The sequence below is a fragment of the Schistocerca serialis genome, chromosome 7 (genome assembly GCF_023864345.2).
Source record: "Schistocerca serialis cubense isolate TAMUIC-IGC-003099 chromosome 7, iqSchSeri2.2, whole genome shotgun sequence".
NCBI classification, from domain to species: domain Eukaryota; kingdom Metazoa; phylum Arthropoda; class Insecta; order Orthoptera; family Acrididae; genus Schistocerca; species Schistocerca serialis.
The window spans coordinates 267,097,062-267,117,951 of record NC_064644.1 but is presented as its reverse complement, the minus strand read 5'-3'; the positions used below and the strand labels follow the sequence as shown (position 1 = coordinate 267,117,951).

The following is a 20,890-nucleotide window of genomic DNA, read 5'->3' as shown; positions in this document are numbered from 1 at the left end:
TAAATAATTTTGTTCGTCTTTTTACTTTTGCGTAGGTTTTTTGTTTTTAACAACTAATTGATGAGACACTCTCTCTCTTGTCTTCATACGAAAGACGTGTATTTTTCGGCGATGTGTTGAATGTGCTTTTTGGGTGGAAATTAAAATTACATTACAAAGCGAGGTTGTTTCAATAGCGATTCGAGGTGGTTATCGCCAAATTTGTAAATTGATCATGACAGTGACAACTTGAAGAAGTTTTTCAACAGACGGAGAAAAGTGAAAGACGGGTCGTCCTACAAGAGAAATTAGGAGGACAGCCATGAAGACTATATTGTAATTAATACTGCGTATCTAACAAGATTATAAGGTAAATTTCAATTAGTTTTCTGATGCTATTTCAGTACAGTCGCTTTTTGTAGTGGTGCCGACCCGGTCTGCCATGCACGGTCAAATTACAGCACGATCTCAATCAATATTAAGTCCGCCTTATCCGTAACTGAAACCACCAAAATTCAAGATATCAATCAGATTTTCTATTTTATATTTTTCACGGCAGAGCCCCGAGGATAAGGTAACACTACAGTCTGACTGTAGATCGAGGACGCAGAAAGCTTACCTTCGGCCCTTTTCACTGTCTTCTCAAAATCAAGCTTCACTTTTGCTCCATACTCTTCGCATGCGACAAGTCAGTGTAATGATCATCACCTGACAAGAAATTATGCATTGTGTGTCTTCATGAAATTTCTTCCAAGCGCCTCTTACAGTTCTCTCTTCATTCAAACGGCGTCACAACGTTAACCTCATTAATCATCTGTTAGAATAGATGCACCAAAATCTTTATGTATGACAGACTTTATCGACATTTATCGCCATCGTCAAGAACCTACGAATACAACCTTGGTGAGAACGTGTATCAATGCGAATGTCATTTATAAGAAAGTCACTATATTGTACTCACTTCTAGATTGATGTGACGTCATACTACTTCGTTAGTGAAATGTCTTATAACTGTCACTGTTTTAATAAAATGGTAAATGACGTAATATATTGAAATTAACACGTTAATTATGGTGTGACAGTAGTCTGACAGTTCCAGTCTTACATATTTACAAAGATTATGCAGATGAATAACATTATTTTACTAACTGAAATTTGCATGGAGGTGAAAAAACAGAAGGGAGGTGTCATTAAGTCGCAAACTTGAAGCCGATCTCCACCATCTTAACTAGCCCAAAACATTACGTTCACGGCATTCATACGTATATAGTTCGCCGTGGTGATACTTCCTCGTGACGTCATTCTGATGTACCCATGCCCAGTTTCGACAGTGTTGGGTGGTTTGATTTTGCGCAGACGTAGATGCTTCATTAAAAATGCCACCTTGCGTTGTTTACGGTTGTAGTAATCGATCCGATCGTAACCTCAAGTTTAAAGGAATCACGTTTCATTTGTAAGTGGAGCAATTCATGCAATATTTTCTTTTGTATACATGAATTATTGTTGCACTGTTTACCTTTATTGTAATGGTTATACTTCTCTCATTTGGCTTTACATTTGCCTTACTTTAGTCAGTGTCCGTTGTTTCTCTTCTTTTCCGTGTTTTTAATTAACTCCCAAGTAGCAAAGGCTCCGACATCCGAGCCACACTCTATGAACTGTCTTGTTCCCGGTCAAGACACGGCTACGTAACCGCGCTGATTGTTGGGGCAGAATCTCATGCCCTAAATTCCACTCGCCGATAATTATTATTCCTTGTTCACATTTCCTCCCCCTTTAAAAAAGATTCTGGCTAGAACAGCCGGAGACTACGGTCATTTTCGCGTGAATTTTGTGTGTATGATTGTATGAATGCGTATGTAAGCTGTGCTTCCTTTCTGAGGAAGGATTTAGGTGAAAATTTGTGTCAATACTCTTTCCGCCGTGGCTGCCTTGTGCTCGGCGTGTGAGTAGAAATCGATCCGATTCACACTGCAGTTATTCCCTCATGAAGTTTGTTGTGAATCATCCACTGCACTTCAACAGGAATGATGAATGTACATAATTACAATACCAGAAGAAAAACGGATATTCAATACGCCATATTAAAGTTGCCTGCATCACAAACGGGGTTCACAATGCTGCAGCCAAAAGTTTTGATCACTTACCCGTTGACATAAAATCCCGGACACACAGCAAAGTAAGATTCGAAACGTTTCTCTTTGATAACTCCTCGAATACTGTGAAAGATTATCTATTACTGTGTGGGAGTCGCCAGAAGAACATCTGTGAATGCGCAGTGAAACGCAGCATTATTCTGTGGCGACGAGCGTATGGACAATGTGCTTTACTCTTTGATTCTTATTAGTATTCTTTGTATTGACGTAGATTTTTCAGTTGATTAGTGTTTGAGCTTAAGGAAATAAAAAGTAATTGGCTAACTGCTTCGTTGTATCTCATTAGCAGACGGAGATAAGCTAAAACTGAAATGTAGAAATGATCGGTAGGAATTATTAACATCTGTCTGTCTTTTATTAAAAAACGTAAAAACAATTATCAGAACTGAGGCATATAAAAAAAACAACAATGTCAATATATAATGAGGCTTTCCATATCATTATGATTTATCGTGCAAATGATACGTGGAACATGAAAGTATGTAAGTACTACTGGTATATCACAAAGCGTGGTATACACTTATATGCTTTGTATACGTTAAAATTAAATGCAAAAGTAAAATCAAGTAGGTGATGAAAGTAGACGTACAATCCAATTGTGCCACGTTCAGTTATTTCTAGAAAACTGACGGAGTTACAGGCGAGAAATATACCGGGAAAGGAAGCAAACTGACTACAGTTGGAAAGGTAGGCCTACATCTTACACAGGTTATACCATCATTACTTAACAGTTACTCACATGCATCTTAAAGCAAAATATACAGCGTTTGAGACCATTGCCTTAATCAGAATTTATAGCATTCCATAAATGTTTCAAAAAATATGTATATACAGGGTGGTCCATTGATCGTGACCACGTCAAATATCTCACGAAATAAGCATCAAACGAAAAAACTACAAAGAACGAAACTCGTCTAGCTTGAAGGGGGAAACCAAATGGCGCTATGGTTGGCCCGCTAGATGGCGCTGCCATAGGTGAAACGGATATCAACTGCGTTTTTTAAATTAGGAACCCCCATTTTTATTACATATTCGTGTAGTACGAAAATAAATATGAATGTTATAACTGGACCACTTTTCTCGCTTTGTGATATGTGGCGCTGTAATAGTCACAAATGTATAAGTACGTGGTATCACGTAACATTCCGCCAGTGCGGACGGTATTTGCTTCGTGATACATTACCCGTGTTAAAATGGACGGTTTACCAATTGCGGAAAAGGTGGATATGGTGTTGATGTATGGCTATTGTGATCAAAATGCCCAACGGACGTGTGCTATGTATCCTGCTCGGTATCCTGGACGACATCATCCAAGTGTCCGGACTGTTCGCCGGATAGTTACGTTATTTAAAGAAACAGGAAGTATTTAGCCACATGTGAAACGTCAACCACGACCTGCAACAAATGAGGCCCAAGTAGGTGTTTTAGCTGCTGTCGCAGTTAATCCGCACATCAGTAGCAGACAAACTGCACGAGAATCGGAATCTCAAAAACGTCGGTGTTGAGAATGCTACATCAACATCCATTGCACCCGTACCATATTTCCGTGCACCAGGAATTGCATGGCGACGACTTTGAACGTCGTGTACAGTTCTGCCACTGAGCACAAGAGAAATTACGGGACGATGACAGAATTTTGCACGCGTTCTATTTAGCGACGCGTGATTCACCTACAGCGGTAACGTAAACCGGCATAATATGCACTATTGGGCAACGGAAAATCCACGATGGCTGCGACAGGTAGAACATCAGTGACCTTGGCGGGTTAATGTACGGTGCGGCATTAGGGGAGGAAGGATAATTGGCCCCCATTTTATCGATGGCAATCTAAATGGTGCAATGTATGCTGATTTCCTGCGTAATGTTCTACCGATGTTACTACAAGATGTTTCACTGCATGACAGAATGGCGATGTACTTCCTATATGATGGATGTCCGGCACATAGCTCGCGTGCGGTTGAAGCGGTATTGAATAGCATATTTCATGACAGGTGGATTCGTCGTCGAAGCACCATAACATGGCCCGCACGTTCACCGGGTCTGACGTCCCCGGATATCTTTCTGTGGGGAATGTTGAAGGATATTTGCTAGCATGATCCACCGACAACGCCTGACAACATGCGTCAGCGCATTGTCAATGCATGTGCGAACATTACGGAAGGCCAACTACTCGCTGTTGAGAGGAATGTCGTTACACGTATTGCCAAATGCATTGAGGCTGGCGGACATAATTTTGAGCATTTATTGCATTAATGTGGTATTTACAGGTAATCACGCTGTAACAGCATGCGTTCTGAGAAATGATAAGTTCACAAAGGTACATGTATCACATTGGAACAACCGAAATAAAATGTTCAAACGTACCTACGTTCTGTATTTTAATTTAAAAAACCTACCTGTTACCAACTGTACGTCTAAAATTGTGAGTCGCCATCTATCACAAAGCGAAGAAAGTGGTCCAACTAAAACATTCATATTTCTTTACGTACTACTCGAATATGTAAGAAAAATGGGGGTTCCTATTTTTAAAAAAACGCAGTTGATATCCGTTTGACCTATGGCAGCGCCATCTAGCGGGCCAACCCCCTTCAAGTTAGACAAGTTTCGTTCTTTGTAGTTTTTCGTTTGACGTTTATTTCGTGAGATATTTGGCCCGGTCACGATCAATGGACCATATATATATATATATATATATATATGTGTGTGTGTGTGTGTGTGTGTGTGTGTGACTATTGCACTGACAATGTTAAAACAAGAACTCTACTCTGTGGGGAAGTATACCTCTATGCAGTTCTGTTTCTTTGACATTTCAATAATCATTCACTTAGTTGCTATGCACAAGACACGATAGCATGCCTTGCTTCTTACCTCATTACACACGTTTATGGGCTGGGAAAGAACACGTAGGAAAGGTTTTTGCTAACGTGAACACTAAAAATGTTGCGCAAACGAGTTGAAAGCTGAAAAAGTAACGAACAAGCAATGCGGAACCAATAATCAAACAAGCATTGGTTTCGGAGTTCGAGTTTCACTTGCTATTTATACAGATATAGTAAAAGTGGAATAAATTGAATTACGAAAGAATGCTTTTCATATCACTTCCTTCTGTTTCTGGTTACCAGAAATATTGCAGCAAAAAGCAAGTTAAGGAGGTCAAATGTTTCGTGTTACTAGAGCAAAGACGCACTCAAGAACAGAAAAACGTTCGAAATTGTCTTCCTTACACTACGTTGTTCATGTAAGCAGTGTAACTTTGTTATATGAAACAGCTGTTGCACGCACAGGATGAGATTAGTGAACAAGAAGTAAACCGTAAACGGTAGTCTGCTAATGTTTTGGGCTACTTAAAATGGCGGTAGCCCCCATCCACTCTGGTTTCAAAACAGCGTACAGCGTAAATCTGTAGTGCCACCATCCTTCTTTTTTTACCTCCATGGTTCAAATGGTTCAAATGGCTCTGAGCACTATGGGACTTAACATCTGAGGTCATCAGTCCCATAGAACTTAGCACTACTAAAATCTAACTAACCTAAGGACATCACACACATCCATGCCCGAGACAGGATTCGAAACTGCGACCGTAGCGTTCACGCGGTTCCAGACTGAAGCGCCTAGAACCGCTCGGCCACAACGGCCGGCTTACCTCCATGAAAATTAGTAAGATTATCTGTGGTTATTGCGTATGTTAGTTCCGACTGATCCATTTTCGTGTTTAAAAGTTCAATAAAGTTTTTGAGGTAGCACTTGCGTCTGAATTCTGCATGCTCGTTTAATATTTCTTATGGGTATCTTCTCGTGTGTGTATATAAGTTTCCAGTTTTTCAAGAATCTTCATTGTAAACCTTTTGGTATTTTGTGTATAATCTGGAATGTATTTTCGATCGTATCAGCAGCGTGGTTTTGATTTTTCATGTGTAGAAAGATGCTCGACTGACTATTTTCGCCCTCTCTAATGTGTTCCTTACATCTCACATTAAAATTTCTTCCTGTTCGGCCAATGTAAAAGCTATTACTGCTGCTGCATGCATTTTTATATATGCCTGGGTTATCACACCGTAATAAATTCTAGTTAATGAAATAATATTGCTGTTCATCCGCATGATCTTTGTAAACATAGAGAATGGAACTGTCAATCTACTGTTACATTGTAATTAAAGTTTTATTTTCAATGTATTACGTCATTACCATCTTAGTAAAACAGTGACACTTATAAGACAGTACACTAACGACGTAGCATGGACGTCACATCAGTCCAGGCGAGATTACAATGTAGTCACTTCAATGTACGTGACATTCACATTTATACAAGCAGCTATTTTGATGCATCTATTCTAATAATCATGTCGTTATCAGACACATATTACGCTGCTGGCCATAAAGAAGAAATATTGTGGACTCATTAATCATATTTGTTAACCGCATAACATTTGCTGTCTTCCGAGCTGCCTTTTTGTTAAGATTGTGCAGCATTTTGACGCCTTCTGTTGCTAGCAGCTGTTACCATAAGCTGTTGATATGAGTGCTATAATTAATCAAAGAACTAAACTACTACAAATATACACTACTGGCCATTAAAATTGCAACACCATGAAGATGACGTGCTACAGACGCGAAATTTAACCGACAGGAAGAAGATGCTGTGATATGCAAATGATTAGCAGAATATGGAATCGGTGGGTTCAGGAGGATAATACGGAACGCCGTGCTGGATCCCAACGGCCTCGTATCACTAGCAGTCGAGATGACAGGCATCTTATACGTATGGCTGTAACGGATCGTGCAGCCACGTCTCGATCCCTGAGTCAACAAATGGGGACGTTTGCAAGACAACAACCATCTGCACGAACAGTTCGACGACGTTTGCAGCACCATGGACTATTAGCTCGGAGACCATGGCTGCAGTTACCCTTGACGCTGCATCACAGACAGGAGCACCTGGGATGATGTACTCAACGACGAACCTGGGTGCACGAATGGCAAAACGTCATTTTTTCGGATGAATCCAGGATCTCTTTAAAGCATCATGATGGCGCATCCGTGTTTGGCGACATCGCAGTGAACGCACATTGGAAGCGTGTATTCGTCATCGCCATACTGGCATATCACCCAGCGTGATGGTATGGGGCGCCATTGGTTACACATCTCGGTCACCTCTTGTTCGCATTGACGGCACTTTGAACAGTGGACGTTACATTTCAGATGTGCTACGACCCGTGGCTCTACTCTTCATTCGATCCCTGCGAAACCCTACATTTCAGCTGGATAATGCACGACCGTATGTTGCAGGTCCTGTATGGGCCTTTCCGGAAACAGACAATGTTCGACTGCTGCCCTGGACAGCACATTCTCCAGATCTCTCACCAATTGAAAACATCTGGTCAATGGTGGCCGAGCAACTGGCTCGTCACAATACGCCAGTCACTTCTCTTGATGAACTGTGGTATCGTGTTGAAGCTGCATGGGCAGCTGTACCTTTACACGCCATCCAAGCTCTGTTTGACTCAATGCCCAGGCGTATCAAGGCCGTTATCACGGCCAAAGATGGTTGTTCTGGGTACTGATTTCTGAGGATCTACGCACCCAAATTACGTGAAAATGTAATCACATGTCAGTTCTAGTATATTTGTGCAATGAATGCCCATTTATCATCTGCATATCTACTTGGTGTAGTAATTTTAATGGCCAGTAGTGTATTTTAGCAGCAACTAACGCCATGTAACAATTCTGACGCCGCGTTGCCCTGTGTCAGTGGTGTCATTCAGTTTCGGTATCGAGAGGCATGGATCTGCACACTGCTCTCCCAGCTGTTGTCAGCTACCCAGCCGTGGAACCATGACTTCTCACCCATATTCACAAATGAAAAATAGTTTTGCATCACCTCGGTTCCCAGAACTCCTGAAGATAGACGTTGACTGTGGATATTGTGTCACAGACACAGTCCCTTTGACTGTTCAGAGATGTCACTAAACCCGCCCAAAGATGTAAACAACCGTGCATGAGTAGCGCCTATTACACGGAGGGGGGTCCGACAGATGATCAGTTCCAGTCATTCCACAAGGAAGGGGGTACACGGCTCGCATTGTCTGTAGTTCAACCATGCCTAGACGATCAATACCGGTTCCACCGCTTCCGCATTATTACTTTGTGCCAGGAAGGGCTCTCAACAAGGGAATTGTCCAGGCGTCTCGGAGTGAACCAAAGCGATGTTGTTCGGACATGGAGGAGATACGGAGAGACAGGAACTGGAAATGACATGCCTCGCTCGAGCCGCCCAAGGGCCACTACTGCAGTGGATGACCGCTACCTACGGATTATTGTTCGGAGGAACCTTGATAGCTGCACCACCAGGTTGAATAATACTTTTCGTGCAGCCACAGGACGTCGTGGTACCACTCAAACAGTTCGCAGTAGGTTGCATGATGCGCAACTTCACTCCCGATGTCCATGGCGAGGTTCATCTCTGCAACAACGACACCATGCAGCGCGGTACAGATAGGCCCAAAAACATGCCAAATGGACCGCTCAGGATTGGCATCACGTTTTCTTCACCAATGAGTGTCGCATATGCCTTCAACCAGACAATCGTCGGAGACGTGTTTGGAGGCAACCCAGTCAGGCTGAACGCCTCAGACACACTGTCCAGCAAGTGCAGCAAGGTGGAGGTTTCCTGCTGTTTTGGGGTGGCGTTATGTGGGACCGACGTACGCCGCTGGTGGTCATGGAAGGCGCCGTAACGGCTGTTTGATACGTCAATGCCATCATTCAACCTATAGCGCAACCATATTGGCGAGGCTTGGTCTTCATGGACGATAATTCGCGCCGCCATTGTGCACATCTTGTGAATGACTTTCTTCAGGATAACACCATCGCTCGACTAGAGTGGCCAGCATGTTCTCCAGACATGAACCCTATCGAACATGCCTGGGATAGATTGAAAAGGGCTGTTTATGGACGGCGTGACCCACGAACCACCCTGAGGTACCTACGCCGAATCGCCGTTAAGGAATGGGACAATCTGGACCAACAGTGCCTTGATGAACTTATGGATAGTATGCCACGACGAATACAGGCATGCATCAATGCTAGAGGACGTGCTACTGGGCATTAGAGGTACCAGTCGAGGGGGGGGGGGGGGGACCACCTCTGATGGTCTCGCTGTATGGTGGTACAACATGCAATATGTTACTTTCATGAGTGATGAAAAGGGCGGAAATGATATTTATGTTGATCTCTATTCCAATTTCCCGTACAGGTTCTGGAACCTTCGGAACCGAGGTGATAAAAACGTGTTTTTGGTGTGTAGTTCCCCTCATGAACCATGGACCTTGTCGTTGGTGGGGAGGCTTGCTTGCCTCAGTAATACAGATGGCCGTACCGTAGGTGCAACCACAATGGAGGGGTATCTGTTGGGAGGCCAGACAAACGTGTGGTTCCTGAAGAGGGGCAGCAGCCTTTTCAGCAGTTGCTGGGGCAACAGTCTGGATGATTGACTGATCTGGCCTTGAAACACTAACCAAAACGACCTTGCTGTGCTGCTACTGCGAACGGCTGAAAGCAAGGGGAAACTACAGCCGTAATTTTTCCTGAGGGCATGCAGCTTTACTGTATGGTTATGATGGTGTCCTCTTGGGTAAAATATTCCGGAGGTCAAATAGTCCCCCATTTGGATAACCGGGCAGGGTCTACTCAGGAGGACGTCGTTATCAGGAGAAAGAAAACTGGCGTTCTACGGATCGGAGCATGGAATGTCAGATCCCTAATTTAAAAAGGGAAATGGATAGGTTAAAGTTAGATATAGTGGGAATTAGTGAAGTTCGGTAGCAGGAGGAACAAGACTTCTGGTCAGGTGAATACAGGGTTATAAATACAAAATCAAATAAGGGGTAATGCAGGAGTATGTTTAATAATGAATAAAAAAATGGAGTGCGGGTAAGCTATTACAAACAGCATAGTGAACGCATTATTGTGGTCAAGATAGACACGAAGCCCACACCTACTACAGTAGTACAAGTTTATATGTCAACTAGCTCTGCAGATGGTGAAGAAATTGATGAAATGTATGATGAGATAAAAGAAATTATTCAGGTAGTGAAGATAGATGAAAATTTAATAGTCATGGATGACTGGAATTCGAGAGTAGGAAAAGGGAGAGAAGGTAACGTAGTTGGTGAATATGGATTGGGGGTAAGAAATGAAAGAGGAAGCTATCTGGTAGAATTTTGCACAAAGCATAACTTAATCATAGTTAACACTTGGTTCAAGAATCATAAAAGAAGATTGTATACATGGAAAAATCCTGGAGATACTAGAAGGTATCACATAGATTATATAATGGTAAGACACAGATTTAGGAAGCAGGTTTTAAATTGTAAGCCATTTCCAGGGGCCGATGTGGACTCTGACCACAATCTATTGGTTATGAACTGTAGATTAAAACTGAAGAAACTGCAAAAAGGTACGAATTTCAGGAGATGGGACCTGGATAAACTAACTAAACCAGAGGTTGTACAGAGTTTCAGGGAGAGCATAAGGGAACAATTGACAGGAGTGGGGGAAAGAAGTACAGTAGAAGAAGAATGGCTAGGTCTGAGGGATGAAGTAGTGAAAGCAGCAGAGCATCATAGGTAAAAAGATGAGGGCTAGTAGAACCCCTTGGGTAACAAAAGAAATATTGAATTAAATTGATGAAAGGAGAAAATAAAACCCCATGGGTAACAGAAGAAATATTGAATTTAATTGATTTAAGGGGAAAATATAAAAATGCAGTAAATGAAGCAGGCAAAAAGTAATACAAACGACTCAAAAATGAGATCGACAGGAAGTGCAAAATGGCATAGCAGGGTTGGCTAGAGGACAAATGTAAGGATGTAGAGGCTTATCTCACTAAAGATAAGATAGATATTGCCTACAGGAAAATTAAAGAGATCTTTGGAGAGAAGAGAACCACCTGTATGAATATCAAGGGCTCAGATGGAAACCCAGTTCTAAGCAAAGAAGGGAAAGCAGAAAGGTGGAAGGAGTATATAGAGGGTCTATACAAGGGCGATGTACGTGAGGACAATATTATGGAAATGGAAGAGGTTGTAGATGAAGACGAAATGGGTGATACGATACTGCGTGAAGAGTTTGACAGAGCACTGAAAGACCTGAGTCGAAACAAGGCCCCAGGAGTAGACAACATTCCATTAGAACTACTGACGGCCTTGGGAGAGCCAGTCCTAACAAAGCTCTACTATCTGGTGAGCAAGATGTATGAGACAGGCGAAATACCCTCAGACTTCAACAAGAATATAATACTTCCAATCCCAAAAACAAAAACAGGTGTTGACAGATGTGAAAATTACCGAGCTATCAGTTTAATAAGTCACATTTGCAAAATACTAACGCGAATTCTTTGCAGACAAATGGAAAAACTGGTAGGAGCCGACCTTGGGGAAGATCAGTTTGGATTCCGTAGAAATGTTGGAACACCTGAGGCAATGCTGACCTTACGACTAATCATAGAAGAAAGATTAAGGAAAGGCAAACCTACATTCCTAGCATTTGTAGACTTAGAGAAAGCTTTTGACAATGTTGACTGGAATACTCTCTTTCAAATTCTAAAGGTGGCAGGGGTAAAATACAGGGAGCGAAAGGCTATTTACAATTTGTACAGAAACCAGTTGGCAGTTATAAGAGTCGAGGGGCATGAAAGGGAAGCAGAGGTTGGGAAGGGTGTGAGATAGGGTTGTAGCCTATCACCGATGTTATTCAATCTTTATATTGAGCAAGTAGTAAAGGGAACAAAAGAAAAATTCGAAGTAGGTATTAAAATCCATGGAGAAGAAATAAAAACTTTGAGGTTCGCCGATGACATTGTAATTCTGTCAGATACAGCAAAGGACTTGGAAGAGCAGTTGGACGGAGTGGACAGTGTCTTGAAAGGAGGATATAAGATGAACATCAACAAAAGGAAAACGAGGATAATGGAATGTAGTCGAATTGAGTCGGGTGATGCTGAGGGAATTAGATTAGGAAATGAGACACTTAAAATAGTAAAGAAGTTTTGCTATTTGGAGAGCAAAATAACTGACGATGGTAGAAGTAGAGAAGATATAAAATGTAGACTGACAATGGCAAGGAAAGCTTTTCTGAAGAAGAGAAATTTTTTAACATCGAGTAGCGCGGGACAATTAGCCCCGCCTCCCTCTCGTAGGGCTGCCATCCTACGTCCGTCTTCTGTGCTTCCACGAAAGCAGAACTTACATAACGCTCATAGGGATCGCTGATTCGTTTTGTTGTGATGACACTCGCGTTCGAATCCCTTTGTGCACCAGTATTAGTCTCTTCACTCATGTCAAAGTAAGGTGAAAAAACAAGCAATCCATAACACACAGCAAACTAGAATTCACACAGCATTTGGTAGTGGCTATAGCGCAACTGTTTGCTGCTGTTGCTAGTGGTAGTTCAGGCCCGACCGGTATCAGTATCTTAATCAACCATAGTTCAAAACACTCCCCACCTAAAACTGCCGTGATATAGTGTCTTCATAATACCGTAACCGTCGTGTTCCTGTTGCTGTTTCTCTCTCCAGCACAGCTGTGGGAAGAAACTGTGACAGCCTGTATACTGCGATCCTCTACGTCTTTGTATCACTGGGGTCGACATAAAAATGCTGGAAATAATGCAGACTAATACGCAACAACTTTACTGATAAAGAGTAAACATAACGTATTGTATATCAAGAAGAACACAAACATGAACGTTAACGCAAGGTGTCTACCATAAGAAACCAAGATTACCGCCACCCCCCCACCCCCCCCCACCACAACCAACATCATGGAACACATCTTTCTCAAGGTGTCCCAGCAAAAGTAATGTGCATCTTCAACTTTTAAAGTAGCGACTGTTATGTTCGGCTCATTCAGTGCTGATCATTTTGGCGCTCGATAGTTCACATCAGTGGCTAGTACAGTGTTGAACGGCACCCCAGTCACGCATCAAGGCTTCCAGTATATTCCTTTGTCCAAATGCACACTACATGACTGCTTTAAAAAGCCCTATAGATGCAACGACGCAGAAGATATAATGGCTGCCTGTGACTTAAGCTATCATGGAGAATGTATGAAGAAGAAGAATATTTGAAGTCTCTGTTAGGCCGTGAACTTTCCAGCTTGTCCGCATCAGAGCCTCGAAAAATTTGCATACTTATCTAGCCAGTTAAACACAACGTTATGCACTCTTCAACTCCAGTTCCCTTCTTCTTTTCTTTGATATCGCTTTCTCCACCCCACTAAGAAAGGCCAAACCTCTGGAAGCGTAGAAAAACAGGTTGTGTCAAAAAGGACTTAATAAATTTGGAATGATATAGAAATTTATTGAGATAACTTACAGAATCGGTAGATGTATCATTTTGTAGCGAACAACTTCAAGTTGATTCATGTAGTTCATCAGTACCCGATTCTGCCGCCAAGAGCGCCAGTATAATGCACAGTTAAAATGGCTTCTTTCACTAGTAGGTGCGTGCTCGCTACATATTTTCGTTTCTTGCTCGGCGCAATTTTTACACCGAATTCGCTAAGAACCTCCAAGCAGGCCTGCAATTTACTCTTGGCATAAGAACATTGTGGAGACGGGTTGTTCACTGCGACACGGTAAATAATCGTGTACCAACGTGTTGATGAATATGTTGAACAGTTTAGGGAGAGCTTTTCCCACAGTTCACAAAAACCAAAGCAACATTTTATTAAAGACTGTGTGTATGTTCCTCCCTTACCAAACAATGTAGTCGACCTGAGAAATCGAATCTACACCGCTTATTGGATGTTACATCTGATTTGTTGCAACGAGTGTGGGAAGAAATTGATTACTGGTGGGATGTTTATCACATCACAAGTGGTAGTCACATCGAACCAAAATTACACTTGAGACTTTTATTGAAACATCTACCTATTCTGTCAGTTATCCCAATAAATTTCTATATCATTCAAAAGTTGTAAAGTCCTTTTTGACTCAACTGTATTAGCAGTTCCATTACATCAGCACTAACTAGGTCCTCCACTGTTTTGATAAATAAAAGGGCACCAACTTAAAACTAAATCATCATATGTAATATCGATTTTAGACATGATGTCCTTCACAGTAAAGTTTGGTGCGCAAACAAATGAATTAGAATTACAAATTGTACTTATTTAAGAAAGTTCAAATGGTTCAAATGACTCTGAGCACTATGGGACTTAACTACTGTGGTCATCAGTCCCCTAGAACTTAGAACTACTTAAACCTAACTAACCTAAGGACATCACACACATCCATGCCCGAGGCAGGATTCGAACCTGCGACCGTAGCAGTCGCGCGGTTCCGGACTGCGCGCCTAGAACCGCTAGACCACCGCGGCCGGCTTTAAGAAAGTGTTGAAGTATTGTCACTTTAATAAATTGGGAACTTAATAACAGGAGTCTACTAACACCTACCTTAGTAAACTGCACGACGCCACGTGCCATCCATATAGTTACGATGTGCAAGCCGAGACCAAAGAGCACAAGCATCATCCCAAAGAGCTCTGAGTCCCCGTTCAGCTGCAAGGTGCCCTTCGCCATCCAGTAGGCCAACATGATGCACACCATCACTGCGAAGTCCCATGCAGGTGGGCCATCATTTACAACATGCTCTACGAGTGCATGAAGCAGAAGTAATGCTCCAAAGAGTGTGGCGCAATTGCGACACAGCACACGTATTGTGTCGATGACCAGCCGGAAAATTCCTGTGGCTATCATGTAGACTCCCACCAACACAATCAAGCCACCCACTGCAGCGACCATTCTAATAGAGAGGAGCATTAGCAGCACCCCAGAAACTATACGTTTCACATGGCCAACCATCAATGAACCGGGGAGCTGCTGCTGGAGGTAGGGGCGAGCCACGGTTGGGATTCCTCTGACTGTCATGTAGGCTGCTAGGATTCTCAGTCCCTCAGTGAAAACACGCAGCGGCATGTCGCCTGTTGACCAACAACATGCATGTTCTGTTTGAGTAATGTGCATCTTGGCGAGAGCAGGATGAAAATAGTTCAAAATTAGTGGAACACTCACAGCAAGGTATACCACATGAACTGATAGAACACACTAGACTATACAGGACAGTTTGGAATGCAGGTTGGCTATTTTTTGGGCAAGACACCCACGACAACCAGCTACATGAATTCAGAGTTAGCCCTGCTTTAAATTTAGAACTGGATGCATTCTGGTCTCCCAGTCACCTGCAGTGTGGTGCCAATAGCATTCCAATATAGGAAATCTGTTAATATTGTATGACACATTCAAGTAGGAAGGTTACTCAGTATAAAATTCCACACATAATAATGACAGGCTTTAAGGGGCTGAAGTAAGTAGTAACTGCATAGGGATTGAAATGACCACACATATATTGATACATGATGGTATTATTATTTAACCTGTATCAAGTGAAGATCTGCAAAATAGCACATTGGTATACCCTCTACATACATTGCAGTGTGCAATCTGCATGACACAAGCTCTTGATATATTTGTGAGGGTTTGTGGCAGTAAGGGGCATACCAGTTCTACCTGAATGTTGTGCATTGTTCTTCTTAATTTAACAGCCTGGCCAGTTACCCTAGCCTAATTTAATGACCTTTATGTAAACAAACAGTTCAGTTCTGCTCTTGTTTTGTTTATTTAGGATGTAGTTAATGAGCAATAACTATCATTATAATTCAAGTTAATAGTCCATAACTGTCATTATAATTACCATAATTTATGGCCAAGATGGTGCCCTAGTATCACACTTAAGTTTGTGTTTACCACGGTGTCATAATCCAAAATTACGTCTCCTCTCCCCCAATGGTGCAGTGCACTCTTTCCCCCACCACCACTGTTGTAGTGTGCTTCTACTGTCCCTCCCCTTACCACTGCACCTGCCCCTCTTAGAGCCTCAAGCAGCCTAAGACTGTCATTCTTAACCTGTTCCTCGCTCGAGCAATGGCACCACCACTATGAAGTGCCAGAGAAAATCCACTGAGTGCGAGGAGAATAAATAGAAGAAAACTCTTTCATTCATAGGCAAGTTTCAATTCCTCTATGTCTTGAGTTATTATTATTATTGTTATTATTTGCCATTTGGTGATATTTTCTTTCTCCTGCGATACCACAGACTCCTCATAATAATACAGTTAACCTTCCTAATTTATGGGAACGACTCGATTTTCCGCCACCCTTACCTGATTCGTCAGAATTCAAGTTCCCACCAGCTGTTTCGTCTACTTTCAGCCTCCAAACCACCACCACCTGCAACAGTGTGACATATCACAGAACGATATAAAAGAACTGTACTTCTATGATCATGAGTTATCAGTATTACCTACATTTGCACTACCATCCATGTGGTGACAGTGGCTTACTCATACATTAAAGTGTTTGTATTCATGGTTATGTACAGTCTAAACATGAGAGGTAGCATATGTGTAGTTGTGTGGATGTCATCTGGTCATGAGTTCAATATTCTAATAGGTTTGAAAATCCTCAGTATGCAGTAAGATTGTTATGCTTTCATCATATGACTGTTGGCAGTTATGTGAGGATTTCTCAGGTGTAGCTTCTCTGTTAAACGATAAAACTACACCCCCTTTGTTACTGAGTTGTCACTCAGTGTGTGTCGCTGACTGAAAGTTATTAAAGTTATTAATGATGAGGATAGATTGGACCATACAGGGAGCGAAATTGAGAAACTTGACGTACACAAGTTAAGCAATTTAGCGGGCAGTGAATGGCCAAGTTGGGGGGTGGGATTATGTTTATGAATTTTTTGGTAATGTTTGGTACACTCTTTCAAAGCTGACTAATGAGTACTTTTCTGAAGATGTATTCACAAGAAACTTTAATATGTGTTTTGATGCTGTATGTAGCATGTATGGTAGGGCAATGCTACCTAGTGTAGACAAAGAAATGTATGAAACTTACATGTGTTTATCTTCCCCACAATGTTATCGGAAATTAAAAGAGAAATTAAATGAGCTGTAAGAATGAAATTTTTGTACTTTATTTCATTTGAAGATTCAGTGCTGTTGTACCTGTCAGTAGTGTACAAGCACTAAAAGAAAAAAACTGTGTGGCCCCATTACCAAAAAAATCTAATTTACGAGGGCTATCCACAAAGTACATTACGTTTTGGAATTAAAAATAAATAAAGTATTGGAATTTTTTTATTATATACAGATGAAAGCCACACTTAAATACTACTTTTCTACGTAGTTACCAATTAAATTAAGGCACTTATCGTAGCGATGGACGAGCTTGGAAATTCCTTCGTCGTAATATTCGGCCGCCTGCGCCTTCGACCACGTGGTTACCTCTTCTTGAAGCTGTGCGCCGTCATCAAAACGCTGCATAGCCAACCAGTTCTTCATTGCTGGGAACAAGTGGAAGTCGCTCGGTGCCAGGTCGGGACTGTACGGCGGATGAGGAAACAACTCCCACTTAAAAGATTCGAGAACTTCACGAGTGGCATTTGCCGTGTGGGCCCGGACGTTGTCGTGAATCTTTGAGCCCAACTTTCCCCTACGCTTGTTTTGTATTGCTCTTCTGAGGTTGTGCAGAGTTTGGCAATACCTTTGAGAGTTTATTGTAGTGCCTATTTCCAGGAAATCCACAAAAATCACACCTTTTCTGTCCCAAAAGACAGTCGCCATCACCTTCCTTGCCGACATTGTCTGCATGCATTTCTTGGGTTTTTGGGGCGAATTTGTGTGCCCCCACTACATTTACTGCAATTTTGTCTCGCAGTTCACATGCTTAACCCATGTTTCGTCACCTGTAACGATGCGATCGAGTAATGAGTCGCCATCTTTCTCGTAAGCGTCCAAAAACGTTAAGGCTGCAGCCATTCGCTGATTTTTGTGAATCTATGTCAAGAGTTTTGGTGCACAAAACTTGTGGTAACCAAACTTTTCGGTAATGATTTCGTGCAACAAACTTCGTGAAATTTGTGGAAAACTCATAGAGAGTTCCGTTATTGTGAAATTACGGTTTTCACGGACCGCGGCATCGACTTTTTAGACAAGTTCGGCAGTCACTATGCTTTTGTCTTCCACTTCGCTCTTCGTCGCGAACGTTAGTTCGGCCATTTTTAAATTTTATGACCCATTGACGCACTCCACCTTCAGTGATTATGTTGTCCCCATACACTTCACAAAGCTGCCGATAGATTTCTATCGTTGTACAGTTTTTTGCAGTCAGAAACCTTATTACAGCACGCACTTCACACTTCGCGGCATTTTCAATTAACGCTGATATTTCAAACTGCCACAGTAACTCAACGGAGTACAGCACGAACCTCTCACTAGCACGGCAGGATGCCGACTGAGCGGCGGAATGCCATGACACCAGGATGGCCGCGCTAGCCCCGCCCCTAACGGACACAAACGAAAAAGTAATGTACTTCGTGAATAGCCCTCGCATATAATGCTTACGTATTTTTACATTGCTACTGAACTATCCAAAAATATGAAATAAGTTGTTTTTCTTTATAAAGACCAAGAGAGTTAAATATATTTGATAATTTTCTGGTTTATTCATTTGGTAGACAATAATTCTTTTGAAAACAGATACATAGCATTGATTAGATACTACGCAGATACGTTTTCCTTTATGGATGACTTAGAAAAATAATAACAGAGAAACATTTTTTACACAACTATATCTCCCATGGCTGTCTAAAATAAACGTCATCTCTTTTTGATACAATATTAAAGAGAATCTTCTTTGATACAGTGTTAGGGATTCTTTGTAATGCAATTCTTGTTTTTGAAATAGACTAGGTATTTTAAACAAAATGGGAGATGAATAAAAAATATATACGTTAATAATTCTGGAGTGGGTAGCAGCAGATGAAGAAAAACCTATATACAGTACACATACACACGCTCATACTACATACACTTTACATATTAGATTTGTGTGTAAGTTTTTTGCGTTTTTCTTTTACATGCTAGTATTCTGCTTGCCATTGATTTCTTCATTGTCTTTTTTATTTGTAGTTCACTTACGCAATTTGAGCTTAAGTATTGTCATTCTGTCGTTTGGGGATAGTGAATGGAGCTGTGGACGATAGAAAATGGACTACCAAGTTGAGAGATCGGAACATTTCCGACATATTGTTCTGTTTGAGTTCAGTGGAAGGATGACAGTAGCGGAGGCAGCCAGAAACATTCGTAATATGTATGGGGATAATGCCAGTGGACAGAGCATGGTAATAAAATGGTTTTCTCGTTTTAAGGACGATCGTTTTAACATTAGTAAGTCTCCACATTCAGGAAGACCTTCAGTGTTTGATGAAGATCGTTTAAACACATTAATCCACAATGATCCATGTCAGTGTACTCGAGAACTGGCAAATGTAATGACCCATGATCATGCCACCATTGTCTGACGTTTGCATGCAATGGGGAAGGTTCCAAACTCGTGTGATCAGCTACCACAAACTCTAAGTCACAATCACAAAAATCAGTTTGTGGTCATTTACTCATATCTGCTTGCTCGTCGTCAGTACCTCGGAATAACACCGACCATCCCTATCATGTATTGTTAATGGTGACGATAAGTGCTGTCTTTATGCTAACGTAAGGAAAAGAAATTAATGGTTGAACTCTACAATGCAGCAACTCCCTGTACACAGAACTGCGCTTACCTGCATAAGACAATGTTATGCATCTGGTGGAACAGCAATGGTGTGGTGTGCTACGAATTGTTTCTGCAAGGTGTAACCATCACAGCTGACATTTATTGTCAAAAACTGAGACGTCTTGCAGACGCAATCCAAGAACAACGAACAGGAAGACTACATGAAGTGACACAACTCCGCGATAATGCCCTCCCGCATTACATTACATTGGCAAAAAACACTACAGTAGTTGGGTTGGGAAGTCATTCTGCACTCACCTTAATCACCTCATCTTGCAGCCTCAGATTTTTACCATTTCCTACATCAAACCAAAAGTCTTCAACGAACTTCTTTTATGGATCAAATTGCGCTCTGAACATGGCTCGACGAGTTCTTCGCCTCAGAAGCAAGTGATTTCTACAGTCGCAGAATCTAAAAGTTATGTAGGGTTGGCAGATTGCCGTCAATAGCGGAGCAGAATATATTTTTGATGATTAAAGTCTTTGTTATGTGTATCTTTTATGTTTATTAAACTTAATGAAAAAATGTGATGAACTTATGCACCAACCGAATGCAATTTACATGCAGCGTATGCAGGCAACACCTAAACCACATGCTTATACATAGACCTACTTATGTAACTATGACAAACCAGTCACGCAGCTCTTCTACATACACTCACACATATATATCCACTACTCTCAGATAGCACCTATTAACACACTCAACCACGCCAAGTGTATAGTGTGAGTATGGGAGAGTCGCGATCCCACCCTCACACATGACTCATGTGTCGTCATGAACTGACAGACTGATTCTACATTGCGAAACAGTATACAACCCATGCTCCGTGACTGCGTGTTCACTGAGAAGAAGAATCCTCACCTAGAAGCAGACACTCTAAGTAATCATCACTCATGAGAGCCATGGAGGCTGCACACACGCCCTTAGCCTGCCTTTTGGTGACACCTATGTCAGTAAGGTACACACACATTTTGAATCTAACACCCACAAACGCCATTATCTGCAACACATTCACGTCTTCTTCCATCAGGCTGATAATCATCTTGTTTTGAAGTCTACTACCATAAAGATTATTG

General features: G+C 41.7%; 1 protein-coding gene across 1 annotated transcript in view; it reads right to left on the bottom strand.

Annotated features, from left to right (window-relative positions):
* Positions 1-20,890, bottom strand: part of LOC126412439 (uncharacterized) — a 91,219-nt gene that overhangs the window by 37,076 nt on the left and 33,253 nt on the right. Inside the window, exons 2-3 of the mRNA XM_050082037.1 lie at positions 16,354-16,420; positions 14,588-15,114 (exon numbers count right to left, since the gene is read on the bottom strand). Coding sequence (XP_049937994.1) covers positions 14,588-15,109 — 522 coding nt within the window. The 5' untranslated portion in view covers positions 15,110-15,114; positions 16,354-16,420. The remainder of the gene's footprint in view (positions 1-14,587; positions 15,115-16,353; positions 16,421-20,890) is intronic.